Raw genomic sequence first — 18,356 nt, forward strand, 5'->3', positions numbered from 1 at the left:
AACTTTTATAAAGCGTGTTGGGGTCTTATCGCTTCGATGTTCGTGTTTTTTTATCTTCCAGCTTTATACGTTGCAATTATGCGATGCCTGCGCTTTCAGTAATATGTTTTATTACTGCATTACTAAACTCAACATAGTTTTACGAGCATGCAGAAATGAAAAAAAGCATTTCTCATCTCGACACACTTTCCTCGACATTGTACGCGTTTCATGTACACTTAGTATTTCTCTCTACTCTTTTTTGTTTCATTCCATTAATGGAATATATTAAAATATTCCTAAGCTTATTCCCTTGCAATTCCAATCGAGGACGCTGCACCCAACGAGGCGTAAACGGAAGAAGTGGCTCATAGCTGCACTCCCTTGATAATTAGCGTCTCGTTTTCTTATTAATTAACCACGAGTTAGCACACGATGCACCCCAACCACCCTTTCATTTCTATCGAAGTATCGACCGGGATACATGTTCACATTTCCTACAGCAGGACAATTATTAGATTCCCAGAATCTGGTTTTCTCTACGAGCGGACGATATTCAAGGAAAGCCAGTCCCGATCATTCGGATGAAACTGCTGCAACCAAGATAGGATTCTACGATTCGAAATTTTCGTCGTTCGATTCTTATCGAGTGGAAATAAAAGCTTCGATATGGTCGGTTTCACGAAATAAATATGTATGTCTCGATCCATGAAAAATATTTCTCGTGATAGACAATCCCTAAACATTTCTACTCGAATCAACGGCAGGCGACGGGGTAAATTTTCCGAATCATTTTATGTATCATTTTATTTAGACGTTATCGCACGATTGTATCATAATATATCGCAACTTTATGCGGAAACGTTGAAAGTGGCGAATATTAATTCGCGATGCAGCGATGTCGAGAGTTTTGTGCGATTATCGGGAAATCTCGCTTAATTGCCATTTCCATTGGATATCGTGATTTATGAGATATTTATATTTACGTGTTTTGTAGCAGAGTATTAGTTAATACTTCCTTGATTTTAGATAAAAGACGAAAAATTCCAGTAAATGCCAATAATATACGATATCGATTGACAGCCAATGTTTGCTATCCGTTAATAACTTTCCTCGTATGCGAATATCTTATAAATTCACGTAAAAGTTTCAAAGATAACGGAACGAATTAATTTTCTATTTACGAAGCGATACCGTAGTAAGAGCCATGAATTCTTTCGTTGATCCTGGGAACTCGGTTTTCGATCGAGCGGAAATAAAACGTTCGACTGCGGTGAAACGAGCCTGCCAAACAACAGCGTTAAACCGATGTCGATTGATCCACTTACATCGAACTTCAATCGAGTTGCGAGTCTAATCGTCTCAGGCAAAGCAGTAGATCGGGAAACGTAATGGGAACGCTCGGCTGGCCAGAAAGGATCGAAAAAGCCGCGAAAGTCGACATTAATCTTCACCGTCGAACGAGATCATAGGAGAGGAAAATTGATGGTCGTCGTGGGATAGCCTAACATGATCACGTTCCACCGATGGAGTGACGTCGTTTCATTATAAAAATTGACAAGGGACTAGTCGGAATCTAGCCTCCTCCTTATATAAAATCAATATTTATAGGCATCTCGTTTAAGCTTTCCAAGATCAAACAATTCACTTCATTAGATTTTATATAAATGATTCTTGCTATCGAATCTCTCGGAAACTAAAGCTATTTTTTATGAATTTCTCAATTTCATTACACAAGCGCACGATTAAAGTTCAATTTTCAAGAAACCAATAACTTACTTCCATAAGTTCGTTCAGCGCAACACGATCCTAAGGTAAATTTAAAATCGTGTTCGTAATATCATCACTCTTCTCTACATTTCCTGTGACCTTTGAATGCCACAATTATCTTTACCACATGCTAAAAATAATAAAAATCCTATAGTACTAAAGGGCAGAGTTAAACGTAAGTCTTTAAGCAGCTTATTCGTACTATTATCAATATTGATCCGTTGAGAAGTAGAATCTATAGCGGCAACTATCTATTATTCTTTAATAAAAAATGAAATTAATTGAAATCAGTAAAATGGAATATCAGTTATTCTACTGTAATAATAAAACACAATCTCATATTAGTATTCTGGATTTTTTAAAATAAAATCTACATTTTATATCCTTCTTATATATTTTTTAATACGTTTGTTATTGAGTTTTAGTTATTTCCACGTAGAAATATTTTTACATTCTTATTCGATTTTTGTATCGAAAAAAAATATATTTCAATTTCCTGCAAAATATTGTTCTTCCAACCTAACTTCACTGCCTGATCAGACTATCCTTTGGAAGGTAGACTATGATACATTGGTATGCATCACATCGAATGACGTCGGTCATTTCTGCGTTATTATCCCGAACGTTCCGGCCCGTGTGCAGGCCAGGTCTCTATGCTAGCGTTCAAACGAAACGAAAGCGTACGGAGACGGACAACGGGACGAGCACGTCCACGGAATCATCGATATTCGATGCGTGATGGTATTTTTAATTAACTTCGGAACGCTATTCATCATCGCCTCGGAAGAGGGCGGGAGGACCCAAATTACGAGGACGTCCTTGACTAATTAATTTTCAAGGGGGAGGGTGCAAAGGAGGCGGATAATTTTGTTTCGTACTTGAAACGAATCGATTCATGAAAGCACGCTGCGAGACGGCTTTTCAATTTCAAGTTTTCCGTCAGATTCACGATGTAAAGCAGTCGTCCCCATTTGTTATCATCCATTCTCGACCATTCTTCCAACTTCCCGACTGTAATGTCCACTTAACGAGTACCTCGCTTTTATTGATTATCTTGTTACCAAGACGCTTCAGGTGTTTGCGTGGAAATACGCGACAACGTAGTTGTGCGAGTCGAATGAAATCGGTGATTTGGATTTGATTGGAAAAATGGTGTGTGTAGGCGTGAAGGGCGTTGAAAATAAGTTGGAGAATTCGTTTACAGAGTTTGATGAGGTGTACGAACGAAATGCAATCAGTGTAGATTCTTGAATCAACTTCTTAGGAGTAAAAAGTATTTTCAAGGCAAATATTGAACTGTAATTGAAATGTAGGAAAATATATGGTGAATATAATATAATAAATCCATCGAATTATTATCTCAAATACACTATAAGTCATCTTGAAATAGAAAAAACAGTTTATTGTACAGATTATCTTTAGTTCAATCTATTATTATGACATATGATATGGAGCTATGTACGTATAGTAAAGCTCAAGCTATTTTCCCTGATATTTAAAGTACAAAAAGGTAAATAATATTACTGTAGTAAAGAAGCTTTTAGAAGAGACACGTAAAAGTAGAAAATACAATGAACAATTATGTTTTATCGTCTGACGTAGCGTATTGGAAATTTTACTCACATTTGACCAGCAGTAAAATCTGCAGGCCTGTGTTTACAAGTCTTTTAAATTGCTTCCGACGAATATTTCCACACTTGCATCTTTCGTCATTATTTTCTAAAATTTATATATTTATAGAACTTGTTTTCTATGTTCACCATTTATATTCTTCTTTTGTTTCATCACGGTTTCCTGTACAGTTATCGAAATAATGCAATTAACTTCAAAACAGAAATTTCTATGAAAAACGAAGCAGATTCCATCTAAAAAGTACAGAAAACATAAATTTCAATTTAAGTGAAGCGGAAACCTTTGAAAATTGTGTACGCGTATAGTCTGACTAGGATCAGCCCTATTCTACTGAAACCCATAAACCTTCATACAGGATATAATAAAACTCGTTTCCTCCAAATTCCGTGCGTGGTGCCGTTTATATTTTCCCACACATTCTAGTTACCTCCTGTGAACGTCACTCATAGCAGCCTAAAAATATTAAATTTCCATACGGGGGTTCTGAAAGGAGCCGGTGTATCACATATAACCATTGCCCGTAGCAAGTGCGTGCACTAAGTGGCAGGTAAATTTGCATGGAGCCGGAAGAAACGTTCGATTCTAAAACGTGGAGCGATGCTTTTACGACAGGGACGAAACTCTTTCGTAAATAAATCACCTCGTAACATGACAGAGTGATAGAGCCGCGTGAGGGACCCTTGTAACTGGTTGCAATGGTTCGTCCAATATTTGCACATCGATGCTTTATGAAGAGGATAATGCTGCGAAACTGCTTATCCACTCGTATCGTGTTTGATTCCGTATCCATCGTCCGCTAGCTTAAGTCTAACGCGAGATCGCTATTGACCACGTTCGTGGATTTTGCATCTGAATTATTTGTAGTGCGGTCGTAGGAAACTACAATAATTAGTTAAAAATAATTGGTAAATCGATCCGATTCGGAGTATTTGTTGACGAACACGTAAGCTTAAGACTCGCGAGATTGATATTGAATTAATTATCGTCACTTGAGTTGGTTTGAGATTTATCAAATTTGAGATTGTCGTAAGTAAATATAACTTCTATGGGACATTAACATTGTAGAGCGGTGTAACAAAGGATTTCTATAGTCCGTTTCCAATTGTTATCAAGAATTTCTTTTAACCTGACCTATACAAATTGTTTCAGAAGATGCGATATTGATACAGTAAATTTATGAAAATTCATATATATCACCAACACATCAAAATCGTAAATCGATACCAACTGTTTAATCCAAGATCTACATAAAAATCCAATCAGAGTTCCTTCTCATTTACTTCTTATCACGATATTTCATCATCAAAGATTCACTTCCAGCAATAACGGTGCAAGGCCGGGCATCTTTTCCAAGTTTCGACGAACGTTGCTAACGAGACGTTCGACGATGCTACGACAGATCGAAGATCCATCCTGGCTGCGTTTTTGCGACGATCAAACCTATCTTCTTTCCACGATATCGTGACATATTACAGTCTACAAGGGGGATCTTTTTCTACGATCTCAAACACTCGAAATCGGAGGGTAATTCTTCATTGTGCACAAGTGGAGGAGGTGGAAAACCCTTGGTTGTCATCGACGTTGATTATCGCCCTCTACCACTGTCCTGAATCACTCGGAGCCATTTAATCCCTGACGGTCGATGCCCATGCATTTCGTTTGACAGCCGTTACGATTGCTTCTGCTCACAGCGACACATATAACTCGTAAACCTTTACCGATCGTAAATGTTCCAACAATTATATAACGACCATTATTTTCATGCATTTACGAGCAAACACTGGCACCAATAGAACTACATCTTAGCTCATAACCCATCCGGTCGCAAGCATCGTAAATCTTGCCGGTTGCATCGATTCCGAGTATGCCTCGACCGTTCAACATGCCAACGTGTTTCTATTCGATGGGAAGATCGCGGCAGACATCATGTTGTAGTCCATAGAGACCAGCATTTGGAGTACTGGTGGTTCATGAAGTTTCATTAGTCAAGATGATTCAGATGTAATCCTTAATATATTCCTCGATCTCCTTATTCCTAGATTCAATAAATTTGAGGAGTATTATTATACTATGGTAAAAGAATTATCAACAATGTTATTATAATTAAAATCAATATAGCATTATTTTTCAGTTTTCAAGAATCTTCTTCTTTACCATTATTTATCATTATTCTTTCTCCAAGTTAAGGTTCTGATATCTGATTTTGCAGATAGAGAGGATTTTATAGAATATTCGAATAAATAATAGTTGTATACTCTAAACGCATACACGATAGAAATGTTTCGCAAATATCGGAAACATCACTTTATACCAAAGGTTGTAAATGTGTTAACTTTCTTTATCGGGTCAAGAAATATTTCCCTTATCTCATGTTACCCCTTGGGAGTAACACAACTCTGTACGATAAACGTTGAGCTCGTATGAAGCGCAAAAGGTGGGACACAATTTCCTCCATTTCCCACTCTAACTTCTCAAAACCCAGGCTCTCCACGATAATTCTCTGTATTCTCAAAGAGCAATTAAAAAACATCTCCAATCATTATTGCAACTGTACAATAACGATATCAATTTTTCCTAAAATTCGAGTTTATTATATCTTTTCGCTGAGAAATGATTACTATCTCTGAATCGTGTGGATGATTTTCACGTGCTAGAATACCAGCAACAATTGAAAAAAGCTTTAATTTGGAAATCACACGGAGTCGAAGCTGTACCATGTCCTTTTGGCCTTTCACAATGGGGACGAGGTCTTCGCGATTCCCTCGGCTGCCCTATATACCGATATTGCGAGTTCCATATAGCGTGTTCATCTTTGAAGTCGCGCGTCAGCTGCGAGAGTAAATATTTGGCAGTTTTGGCGTAAAAGTGTGTCGATGTTGCGTCGATATCAGGCCAATTGCTCGAAAACAATGGTCGAAGGAAAAACGATGGAAAATTTAGCAGTAAAATTATAAGAAGAACAGACGCGTAACACCGTCGTTAACCAAACTCGAGGTCAGCGTTTCTACTCGAGGAACGTTGAAAATGGTTATTGGAGGCTTCTCCTCCATCGAACATCGCCGAGAACTTTCAGAAGACTATAGAAAAGAGGTCAACGTTAAACAGTCGACGCCCGATTCGGGCCATCAAGTTCTTGGACAACTTTGACTAGATCTCCACAGGATCTTAAATATTTATACGCTGCCAGTATCCTCAGTCGCGCTGAAATTTTCAAGTTCTCCTTCGTCTCCGAGAAAAGGAATTCGTACGAAGCGCCCCGTTAAACTTTCATTTGCCCTAATGATCTTTCTGCAATTGATTCCCAACGCCGGAAGTATACTCTTTGTCGTCTTTCAGCTCGAAATTGCTCGCATTCTCCTAGGGATTACATGCGAGTCGATGGAGGGCGAACAACGCGTAAATTAATTAAAAACGCTTGTTTCATGGAAGCCAAGGGAATTTTGGATGAATGTTCGTATCGCGTGATCCTTTGTCTTTATGATTAGTCTGGTTACTTCTAGTTCACGGCAACGCAAATTTTGTTTCTGTAACTGTAAGAAGAATCGAGTCTCGTGTCTTGATTTGACTGGACAAATTTTCTGGAATATCGAATGGCGAATTAAATATGGTTATAAAAACAATATATAAAATGATATTAGATTACTCGATAGTATTAGATAGATTATATAGTTATCGTGCACACATATGTTAGTGCTTGAACACCAATTAAGCTACTTTTACGATCCTTTGTACGTATAATTGTACTAGTATAATTTGTGGGGGATTCCGCGGATATACAGGGCGTTCTGAATGTACGAGAAAGGGAAATATAATGTATATTGCCTTAATCCCTTGCGACCACTGCAAGATAAACTTGACGGAAAAATTACATAATTGAGCTGGGTATTTATGAATCGTTCCTGGTATCGGTAGACAAGTTAGTACAGAAATTTTTTCAAATGAATGTAGGACAGTTATAATGCGAAACAAAGACTTTGTAATAAATGTAACTTTAAAAGCAATATTCAATATCACAGAATACACTGTCCAATTTATCAATTGAAATTATTACTTACTGAAAAACTACAAACGGTATAAAATACTCCAGAGCATATTTGCAATGAGAGATTTTTCAAAATTAATATACGAACATTTTGTATCCTTTGATCGTGTTCCATTTCATAAAATACGTTTCTGAAACGAACTTAACAATTCTAGAAATTAACTTGATCCTAACCCAATCAGCATCTAATCCAAGCCAAACGAAAGAATCACATTCGTCTCGAAGATTAGTGCCCTTTTATATCTCGAGAGCACGATCCGCGATAACACCGGTGATTGCCCTAACGAAGCCGTACTGCACCTAGGCAAGGCACCGGTAATTTCCGGTTTCTTCGGATCCGACGTCGGTATAGTCGCACGTCGCGAAAGTAAAATTCATCCGTTTGAGACGTTTCAACGGAAGCTCTGCGCTGGAAGTAACTGAAGCGCTACGAATTCCTGCCTTCGTTTCTAATTACGATTTAAGCCGTGAGCTTATTCCCCGCCGTCGCGTCGTCCCAAAGTCGCCGTTTCTCAGCGCGGATCGTCCGACCAGAATATTATATCGTACTCCAATTTCCTGCATCCTACGTTAATACGAACTTAGTCCGTTTGAACCTGTTGCCCCGACTGCTGTTGTCTTTAAATGTCTGCTGTTATTTTTTTTTTTTTTTTTTACGATGGAACGTAGCCGGGTGCTAGTCGTTTAATGTATTCCTGACGTCAGATGTTTCATCTGAAATTCCTGGAAACGCCTGATACACTGTTTCCAGAAAGCACGTTAATGGGTTAGCTAAAGGAAGTTTCTGGCGAACAAAAAGCTTTGTCCAGGAAATTCTCATAGTTCTGAAAATCTTCGAATTTAGCAAAAAATTGAAATCAGTAGGTGGTGACCTTTCTCGTTTAATGCGTACGATTATTCCTCGATCGACTATTCTTTGTGTGAATAGTTGGGAAACAAATTATAAGTAGAGATGGATCAGGCATATCCTTCACTCGTTTGTTAGTTCGCTCGATTCGGTCGATTTTCACTTGATCGTTTGAGATGATGGCCCCCAGATGACGACTAAGATTGATGGAAATAGATAGTGTTTAGGAAATGATGACGGATGGAAACTTTATATGGTTGCAAAAAGTTAGGGGTTCTAGATCTTTTTAGCTCTAAAAACGAAAATTTATTACACATCCTGTTGTCTCTTATTATAAATTATAATATCCATTATAAATTGCAAATATGTCCGAATGCATCAATCTTTCTGCTTTTTATAGCAACCTACGTCTTCACGCTACGAAGAAAGCAAATATAAAATAACGAAAACTACGAAAGAATATTCCTCGTCGTCCATTCTACTTTCTAAAATAGCGTTTCTCCATATCCTTGATACCTTACAGAATTGAGCATGCAATAACCACCGGATGACCCCTTACTTCAATTTCAAAATAGACGTGCAGCATATAGAATCGAACATAAGAAGAAAGTAAAAAATATGGATGTTTAATTCCAAGAAGAAACACGAGTTTTTTCCGCATTAGTCTCTGCGCGTCTTCCAAGTCTTCTAAGTATTCATCCAACGAATAATAACGTTGATGGCAAACCGACGATAGGGACAAAGCGGATTGGCAGCGGAAGGGTGTAGGAGGCGCGTGGAGAGCGAGCTGAAGACGGGTAACAGGGTTGTATCTAGATGGCGCAGCTGCGAGAGCAGAAAATCGATACTTATCGTCTCCGACGAACAGCAGGCCGACTTTCCAGTACGCGGCTCGTGTGCACGAGGTAAACATGGCTCCCATGGCAATTAGAATGGAATGATACGTGGAAAAGCCTTAACTAGACCGTTTCTCTCTGATCATCATGGTACGTTGCGGTAAAAGAGAAACCGGAAAGACTATCTGGGACGGAAAATCGACGGCTGAACGGACTGTGACTGGCAGACGACCGATAGGACATGTTGACAGTCGATGGATGTCAATTATAATCGCGTGTACCAGTGACTAAACCGATCCGTTCGCTCGTAAATCATACACAGTCATGTTAATAGTTGACGTTTACCAATGTTCGTTCACACGATCACGCGCTAAACTATCGGTTCTTCTTCTTTCTGTCTTATGTGCAGTACGGATTTGTGAATTACGCCCTCGAGCTGCTGGTTGTGAAGACCTTTGACAGCGAGACGTGGGAGGCGATAAAGTAGGTAAAACGTGGGCGCCCGACTCGCTCTCATTCTCTTTCTTTCTCTTCGTCCCTCTATCGCTGTCTTTGGTGTCTCGTTTGCTGTGTACACCGTGCTTGCATGATCCATCGTTCACATTTTTCTTCCTATTCGTGCACAATCTTAAATATTCGCGGTGTTGTCCGTTCGATTTCACGGATGTTAGTCGACATCTGTCGAGAAGGCTACAAGTTGATAGCGAGAAGACGCTTTGCCAGGCCACGTGGTATGGACTCCATGCTTGCCCAGCTTTATTTTGCTCTAGCGTTCCGATGTATATAGACGTATCTGTAGCGGGGTTCGGTGCATCCGTGACCCGAATCCCTCGCATTCTTTAATTGGAAATTCGCTGCCTCAAGAAGATATTTCTTTTTCCTCGCCCATTGCAGTACTAGCCGGAATTTATATTGAATCTTCTGGCCAATGTGATTCCATACAAATCGGTGAAATGATTGAACTTCCAATTCGACTTGAAGAATAAACGCGACGAAAATGAATTTCGTCGATAAATTTCTTTGTGGCGGTTTGAACGTCACTCTTTCTCATCTTTTCCTTGAATTTCTCATGGAGACGCGAATATAATGAACCACACTTTTATTCCTTATGTCTTGCTTGAATATATGAAAATTGATGCTTGTATTTTGAAATATTAAATACTTTCTGCATCCCTTTATTGATATCCTTATAAATATTGCATCGCATATTTATACATATTATATACGGAAAAGTACACGTTTTGTATCTCAAATTAATATAATCGTTTGTGAATTTGCGTTTAAATACACAATGGACTTTTCGAATACCTGTCACGAACATAAAGAAACTGAAGCTGACCGAACACAAAAGCGTCTAAAACCATGAAATCCGATATATTTATACAGCTACTAGCGCTTTTGTTCCACCCACAAACGATTTTGCTATTCTTTGACATATTGTACCATCGCCACGCTCTAACCGCCATTAAGAACACTCGAATGTCACCCTACATTCTACCCCATCTCTCTTTCGTCCATTCAAATGCACTCAACGCCACCATTTTTACTCTTCCAGTGTATCAATCACACCCACAAGCTACATTCGCACCTGTACTTACATAAACTTCTTTTATTGCCCTTAAACACCCTATTCACTCTCAGAATAAACCCCACCTCTAAAACTAAGCTCTCATATATTATACCCTAAAGAATTCCACCCTCTCCCGTAAAAAGCGAAATATAGTACAAAACGCATACATATGGACACATTCATATATTCAGTTCGTCTAACTGTGAAACAGAAAAGGACGTCGAGCCTCGGTGACTTCTTCCATCCTTTTCATTGGATCAACAAGTTCGTGTAATAAACTTTTGTTTACCCGATGCTCAGGGTCTATTGATTCAACGATACAGCCCACGAAATATTGGCACGCGTTTTGCTGTTTACCGAGTGGTCGCCGCGGACCACAGGCGAATCCTTAAATGCTTGATCGAGCACACCGTATGAATGTTTCGCTATTTACCGATCAAACGGTCCCCTGGGAATCGTTTGATGCGCCTACTTATTTACCAGGATTAAACGACGCTCCTTTCTTTTGAACCAACAACTACGGCTTGCCGAAAGTTTGTCGACCGTGTTAGAATATAAAAAGAATCGTGTAATTCACGCCGAGGAAAACTTTTTACGTTCGCAGCGGTGGAATTCCTTTTCCTGATCGTATTCTTAAACGAAAAACTGGTCTTCTTACCAGGCCCCCTTTTTTATCTTCTCGTAAAAGAACGTTTCTGCGGGTTGCCTGGCGAAATTTATGTGGTGAGAAAAGTAAGGAAAGACCGAAAGAGAGCAAGAGGATGCTAAGACGGGTTTATGCGCGAATATGCGAACGTGACTCGATAAAGTCACGCGCGAAATTCCCAAGCGTTCCGGAAATGTAACCTTCTTTTGCGGTCTTCAAAGGTGACAACGTGGACCGCGCGTCTTTCGAAGTTTCAACAAGTTCACGTAGTTATTACGTTGGTACACGTGACATGTCGTTTCTTCGGATAAAACTTCGTGCAGCAACTTTATGTTTAAATAATTTCTACATGATATTTCATATATCTCTTTCAATATTTTAGATTTACAAGAAACAATTTTCTACAGTTCAGAAATCCTTTAAATGTTACTTTTCAACGATCTAACTTCGAAGATACTTATTTACGATATTAAGAAGTTTTGTAAGAGTTCTAAATAGTGAATATTCGTGAATGCAAGATCGAAAATTCAATATTAATTATCATAGCGACTAATAACAAAATTCCAATATCTCTATTGTAAAATTTATTGTCATTTGCATACACGTATGCTCTCGTCTTTAAACTCCTGAGAACCATTTAAGTTAATCTAGCAAAATTAAAAATTTCGTATGGCCTTGACTGCGTAATACTCGTGTTGCTTCACGGTTTGCGTTTCTTTGAATACACGAAGAGTTATTGCTCGGCCAATGCGGCACGGTCGGTCAACTATGCGTTTCGCGATTCGCTGAGATTTAATTGAAACTGGTTGGCAACTTAATGTACAAGAATTTATTGTAGAGCCGGTTCGGCCAAGATTATTGGTTGATTATGCAACGTTTTATGAAAGTCTGATTTCCTGTGCTTTCATGGAAATGAACCTGTTTATTAGTGAGACATAAGCTGTTGCCAGGATAATTATTATTAGCGGAAATTGGTGTGTGTGACTTGTTTGTTAACATTCGTTGCTTTCGTGTATTTTTGTTTAAAATCTCATTTCAAATTTATTTCATTTTATCGGTATTTATAATCGAGGATGACGATAAGCGAATAAAACTCATTTAAGTAGACGTTTAAATAACTGTGTTTAATAACTTATCTGTTCTTGGTTAATTCCGGCTGATTGGAAAAATAATATTGTCTTTGTTATTTAACAACATACACAACAACGAATTTAACAATATTAATACATTGTTATAATAGTCATGCGTTATTGATCGCGTAATGAATGCACGTTGTACATTAACACAACCAAAGATATCGTTAAATGCAATCTCGATAAATTAAAGCTAATGGAGGATTAAAGATAGAGAAATTAATTTTGGTAAATATAAATATATGTATAGTACTTTAAGACGATAACACACACTTCTTATTTCGATGTGACATCAGTGATTTTGATACAAATCATACGATGTAGGTAATGCGGGTAGAATCAATACTAGCTTTTCTCTTAAATGAAAGAAGTGGTTGTGACAAAGTCCCAGGAGAGCAATGTTGTTTGTTGGAAATATATGAGTGGGAGGTACGAAAATGTGGGTTACCCTTGGTGTAAGATACCACAATGACTCTTGAAAGATCCGGGAAAAAGGGTCACTTTAACCGTCCTAAATCACATCCCATCGTCACCGCCGTGTTTGTAAACTGCGTGATGTAATTTCCGAGATCTTACTGACGCAGCTCGCTTCGCGTAGAAAATATGACGGTGCTTGTCGCTTGCGGAGTGCCCTATTTTCGTAAATCCATACACAGGCGTGGGTGCAATTATCAGTGACATCAAAGAATGCATTCGATGAAAGTTGGAAAGATTTTTTGCTACGAAAAGATACACAGGTCTTTGAAAGTTATTTTTTATCTCTTTTTGACATAATTATCGACATTGTAATTCGGTTGCAGCTGTGGGTAGAAGCTGTGAAGTAATCCTGTGCTAGTCGCGATCGTTAAAACCCATTTTGTAATTAATGTAATATATTTGAACGTGGATTTGAAACAAAGATTTTCTTGCGCTTTGTAGAGGATTAAATTAAATCTGAAAGATGATCTCTACAGATATTGTAATATCCTTTTTTTGTTCCTATATTCTATATATGTTTGTATGTCTTTTATTGTCACAAAATATTACTATATTAAAATAAATGAATGATAATTAGATGTAGAATATATCAAATTTATTATATCTATTTAAAAACATACAGCATGTTGTTCATTTTTTAAATATATTTAGATTATCCGTAATTACCAAATATTTTATTTTTCCTTATATAATAATCTGAGGCAATAAGATATTACTTGATATTTCCAATTGTTTATGACCTGAAAATTTATTATAAATACACATAAAATACCCTTCAAAGATTTTAACTTTATGTATATCTAAACACCTTAAAGTCCTCAAGCCTGTTATAGTACACTCCACAGGCGTCAAAGCGAAATAATCTTGGTGAATGGAAACGCCAATATTATTTTTGCGGTTCATTTAAGATTGTATTATGGTCTTTTGTCGATCGCTAAGAGCCTTCGGGAAGTTATGCGAAAATGCTGCGGCGAGCTTGGAGTGACAGCTCATATCCATGTCAAACGGTGAAGTGCCTTTAGACTGCACTTTGTAAATTTAATGGAAACCGAGCATCTGGTAACCTGTTAAAATGCTTGGCTTTTAGCTGCTAAGAAGTATTTACTTTATCCGATACGCGAAACTAATTAATTTCCTCTTACATCTTCTACCGCCAAGGCGAACCATCATGATGCGACACGACGTGAAAAGGAAAGAAACGAACCTTTGCCAGATTATACAACGACACTTTCAATTTTCCCAGATTTCTATCCTCTGTCGATAGAAAATAAAACGACGTGTTAGCCGTCCTTTCGAAACTTTAATAAAATCGATGCTAGGTCGCTACGGTGTTTTAGCTCGGAACTGGCAATTAGTATTGCATTACATTGCCAAGTTTTTAATATACGTAGCAGGAAAAGTATCTCTGCATGGAAATTTATCAAGGGAACGAAAGTTTTCATTTTACTGTGTATCTTTATAACAATTTGATATAATAGAATATTTATAATAATATAATAAGAGTTAGAAATTTAGAAAAGTTTATAGAGATATCAATGAAAATCATTGTGGTGCAGGTCAATACACTGTCGATTTTCAAAAAAATCTGTTACATTTTCTTAAATCCTGAAAACGTACCGAGGCAGATAATACAGATATAGATACGTTAATTAATTATGTAACTTTCAATGTTATGGGATGTACATCGCCATAAGTTTTAACCCGTTATCATGCATGCATCCTTAAAAGTCGTATTAGTATTGTGATAATTATAATATAATTATAATATAAAGATTAATGTTTATTTATATCTTGTTCACGCAGGAAAGATGCCGCGGTTAACATGGAAGGACAGTTTCTGGTTCGTCAGATATACGATGATGAAATTACATATAACATCATATCGGCAGCTGTCAATCGGCTCAGTACGTATTCTTCTTTGAATTGTGAATCTTTAATTACATTATTGTGTCGCTAAAAGAGCATATTCTGGATGAAAATTTCATAGTATCGTTACAAAAGGTACCATTAAGGAAAGTTAAATAATTCGATTACGTAAAAGCAACACGAAAGCTTGATATAATAACAATCTCTCATACGATACTGGATCTTTTAACAGAGATCTCTTTAGCGTCTAATCCTATTAAGATTCTTGACTCGCATTCAAATAATTGCTTTTATCCCTTGGTTTCAATATTTCTGCTTCCTCAATTAAATTTTCAACAATATTTAATCCTATCAAGATGTTCAGGGATTTCCAAACATTTTTACCTTATCGCTGTTATTTAAATTTTTGTGCAACGTGTAACTTGATTAAGGTTCTTGAATCACTCTAACATTCGCGTCCATTATCCTTTTCACAAGGATAATTACGTTTCCTTTGATACATGATTCTTGAATAGTAAACTAAAGCAAAATATTTCTTTAACACCTTTTATCACGTAAAACTATTTTTTTTTATTTGCAACACAACTATAATATCATTCTTCGTTGAACATACATTCTTATCCAAAATTACATTCTTATTCTAATCAATTTAAACTTCAATGAAAAATTTTACTTCCCTTCTCAATTGAAAACGAAATACTAGTGATAACGATAGTATTACATTCCCCACATTGAACCATAAATCCTCGGCAGAAACGAGAAAAAAGAAAGAACCAGTCCCTTGGAACCTTCACCTCTATAATCTCCCTCGACGAGCAATTTGTCGCGAGATATCGAAGTCGTAGCTAATCTCTTTTCTGTACAAGAAAATCGACATTCCTGCTCGAATATGTAGCGCAAGGTGTTTCTGGAACATTGTAATATTATCCTTGATCGACGGCCGAACGACGTCGACGTCGGTATCGGTGGTTCCCGTTTAATACGTTAAACAGCGTTAAACTCGGAAAATCAAATTCCATGGAACATCGATGGTATCGAGGATATTACGGGAAATCTTGCAGACATTCCAGCGGACGAAATCCTCGAGCTGTTCGGCAGGATGTTCTTCGAGTTCTGCCAGGATTCCGGCTACGACAAGATTCTCCAGGTGCTTGGGGCTACGCCCAGGGACTTTTTGCAGGTAAATAGCGCTTCGACACGCTAGTTTGCCGCCATTCACTTTCCTGCGGAATAAGATTGCACCGGTAGACCGTGCCCGGGATTCTCGCGATTCCATGCGGATCGCGGTGAAAGTTTCCTGAAAAAATGACACGTAGGTAGATCGTCATTCCCCTTAGTGTTATGTACGAAGGCCATAGATGTTCTGTTACGCAATGCGATAGGATTGCGCAAAAAATTGGATAGAAACGTGGGGACAAAGAGAAACTTATCGAATGCTCGCGTATGATTTAACTAGGTTCATCGTAACTTCTTCTTTCGATTCTTTCGTTTTCAAAAGTTTCAAAAAGATGGAATCATTTAGGCTAGACGATTAACTTAACGATACAAGGCCTCGAATAGGTATGTTAACGAAATGAGAAAGTACATCTACATGATGTTATCATTTCAAAAATAAAGGAGACAAAATATTATCTAATGGTGAATAACACTTAATCTATGGTATTTTATTGCAATGTTAGGAAATGTATTGGAATGTTAGGAAAAGCATAGAGATCAGAACCTTGTCTATAGCAAAGAAATATTTTAAGCCAATAAATTAACCGTATTCTTTCACAAGTTATCAGATCGATATACAATTTTCATATTTCCTACGATCTATAGCTATCTATAGCTGATTCAAGAGAACATCGTCTCTTCTTGTTTATTTCTGTCCTCGTTATTGTTCATGCGCGTATCCGACAATTTCGATCCTTGTATCAGGCACGTAGCGTTTACAACGTATATGCCCGTTGTTCGGAACTCGACGCACGATTTGTTCGGGAAAAATGCGTCGCGCCAGTCCAGCAATTGCGGCAACCTACGGCTGAGTAATCAAACAAAAAGCGCGTAAACCCGTTCACATGGTTAGAATACGAACGCAGGATTATTGCGACGCGCACTGTAAAATGTTTTTGTCGCGCCTAGCCGATGCATTATTGTGATTTCTTTACGGCGTTCCAACGACTGAATCATTGGCATGTTTCTCTTCGAAATATGCCAGATAGAATCCAGCGAGGTTAAGTATATGGAACGGAGCAGTAATGATAGCAACGCTGTGACTGGAAATGGATTCTTTGGGTAAAAGCGAAAAAAACAAAAAAATAAAAGATTATACCTCATTAGTTCTTCTTCTTTATTTTGATTTTTTTTTACATAGAACATTGTCTGTTAAATAATGAATTCTGAATGATCATCGAGCGTAGATTTGACAAAATATAGAATCTAGGTTATTTCATAATTTGCGATATTACTGGAATAGCGTCAATGTATAAAATGTATGAAAGAAAACGCATAGTTATTATTTATATGTTTAATATTTATTCATTCAGAGAGGAAATATTACGCACGGCTGTGGTGTTTGAATTAATTACAGATTCATGAATTCTGTTTAATATCTCCGCGGTGTTTAGTCATTCACATCCAAACCAGTACCTCCGGCACGTTGAACATACGGTTTTGTTTTCGTATAATTATGAAAGACATACATTACGTAGTTACCGGCGAAAGATACAAACTCTAAATATAATCGTATGCATATCTTGTCTTCAGAGCAAACGTGTTTCGAAATGAAATCTTGTTGCAAGACAGTTCTGCGATTGTAGTATTTAACTGTAGACGTATTTGTGTCATTACCACAGATATGTAGTTCCTTAGGTTATTCGTTTCATTCATTAAATTCTTGTGTTACGACAATTAAAAAGGTTTAAATTTATATAATGAAATATATTCGTTTATTAAAATTTTTCCACCTCAAATGTTGAAATGTATCAAAATTCCTCGCTAGATTACTATAATGAAATGAGATTTCAAAATTCAAATTTCACACGGAGGTAAGCTTATAGTAATATTTGTTGAATCAAAATTAACAACCGCCCTACATATGATTCTGTCGCGATTCTTACCATACTATATTTCGAATAAGCCCATTTGCCCTACGTAAGAAATTTCGTTCACGATGAATGTGCGCGACGCGATTAGCAAGTGGAATGTAAGTAATGTGACCGCGGATCAGAATTATTATCGTTTTTCCATCGCGAGGTTCCATTTCCGGTTATTTCTTGGCTCGAGACCGTCACGTACGAACAGTTAGTTCTCGTTCCGTTGTACGAACTTGGAAAATTTCGCGTTTCTTATATTTCCTCGTCGCTTGGATTCCACGAATATAGGCGCGATCGAAATTAATGGCAGAAATTGAATTGGAAACGCATAACGAGTATTGCACGATGAAATGGCGTGCATTGATCACCATGGCTGGTTGAAACGCAAAGTGGCAATCGAAAATAAATTAGGGACATAGGAATGTTTTAGTTAGGCGGAACGCGATGTTCGATAATGGCGAGAGCACAGATAGATTGACAG

At 37.6% G+C, this 18,356-nt stretch overlaps 1 protein-coding gene across 2 annotated transcripts in view; it reads left to right on the forward strand.

Moving 5' to 3' along the window:
* LOC126877005 (guanylate cyclase soluble subunit beta-1) overlaps positions 1–18,356 on the forward strand; it is a 111,147-nt gene that overhangs the window by 74,057 nt on the left and 18,734 nt on the right. The window contains exons 1-4 of one of the 2 annotated variants that reach the window (XM_050639873.1): positions 9,116–9,256; positions 9,516–9,589; positions 14,736–14,836; positions 15,860–15,978. In XM_050639873.1, coding sequence (XP_050495830.1) covers positions 9,254–9,256; positions 9,516–9,589; positions 14,736–14,836; positions 15,860–15,978 — 297 coding nt within the window. In that variant the 5' untranslated portion in view covers positions 9,116–9,253. Of the gene's footprint in view, positions 1–9,115; positions 9,257–9,515; positions 9,590–14,735; positions 14,837–15,859; positions 15,979–18,356 lie in introns of those variants that run through there. The other variant, XM_050639875.1, reaches the window with a different exon arrangement.

The sequence above is a fragment of the Bombus huntii genome, chromosome 2 (genome assembly GCF_024542735.1).
Source record: "Bombus huntii isolate Logan2020A chromosome 2, iyBomHunt1.1, whole genome shotgun sequence".
Taxonomy (NCBI): Eukaryota; Metazoa; Arthropoda; class Insecta; order Hymenoptera; family Apidae; genus Bombus; species Bombus huntii.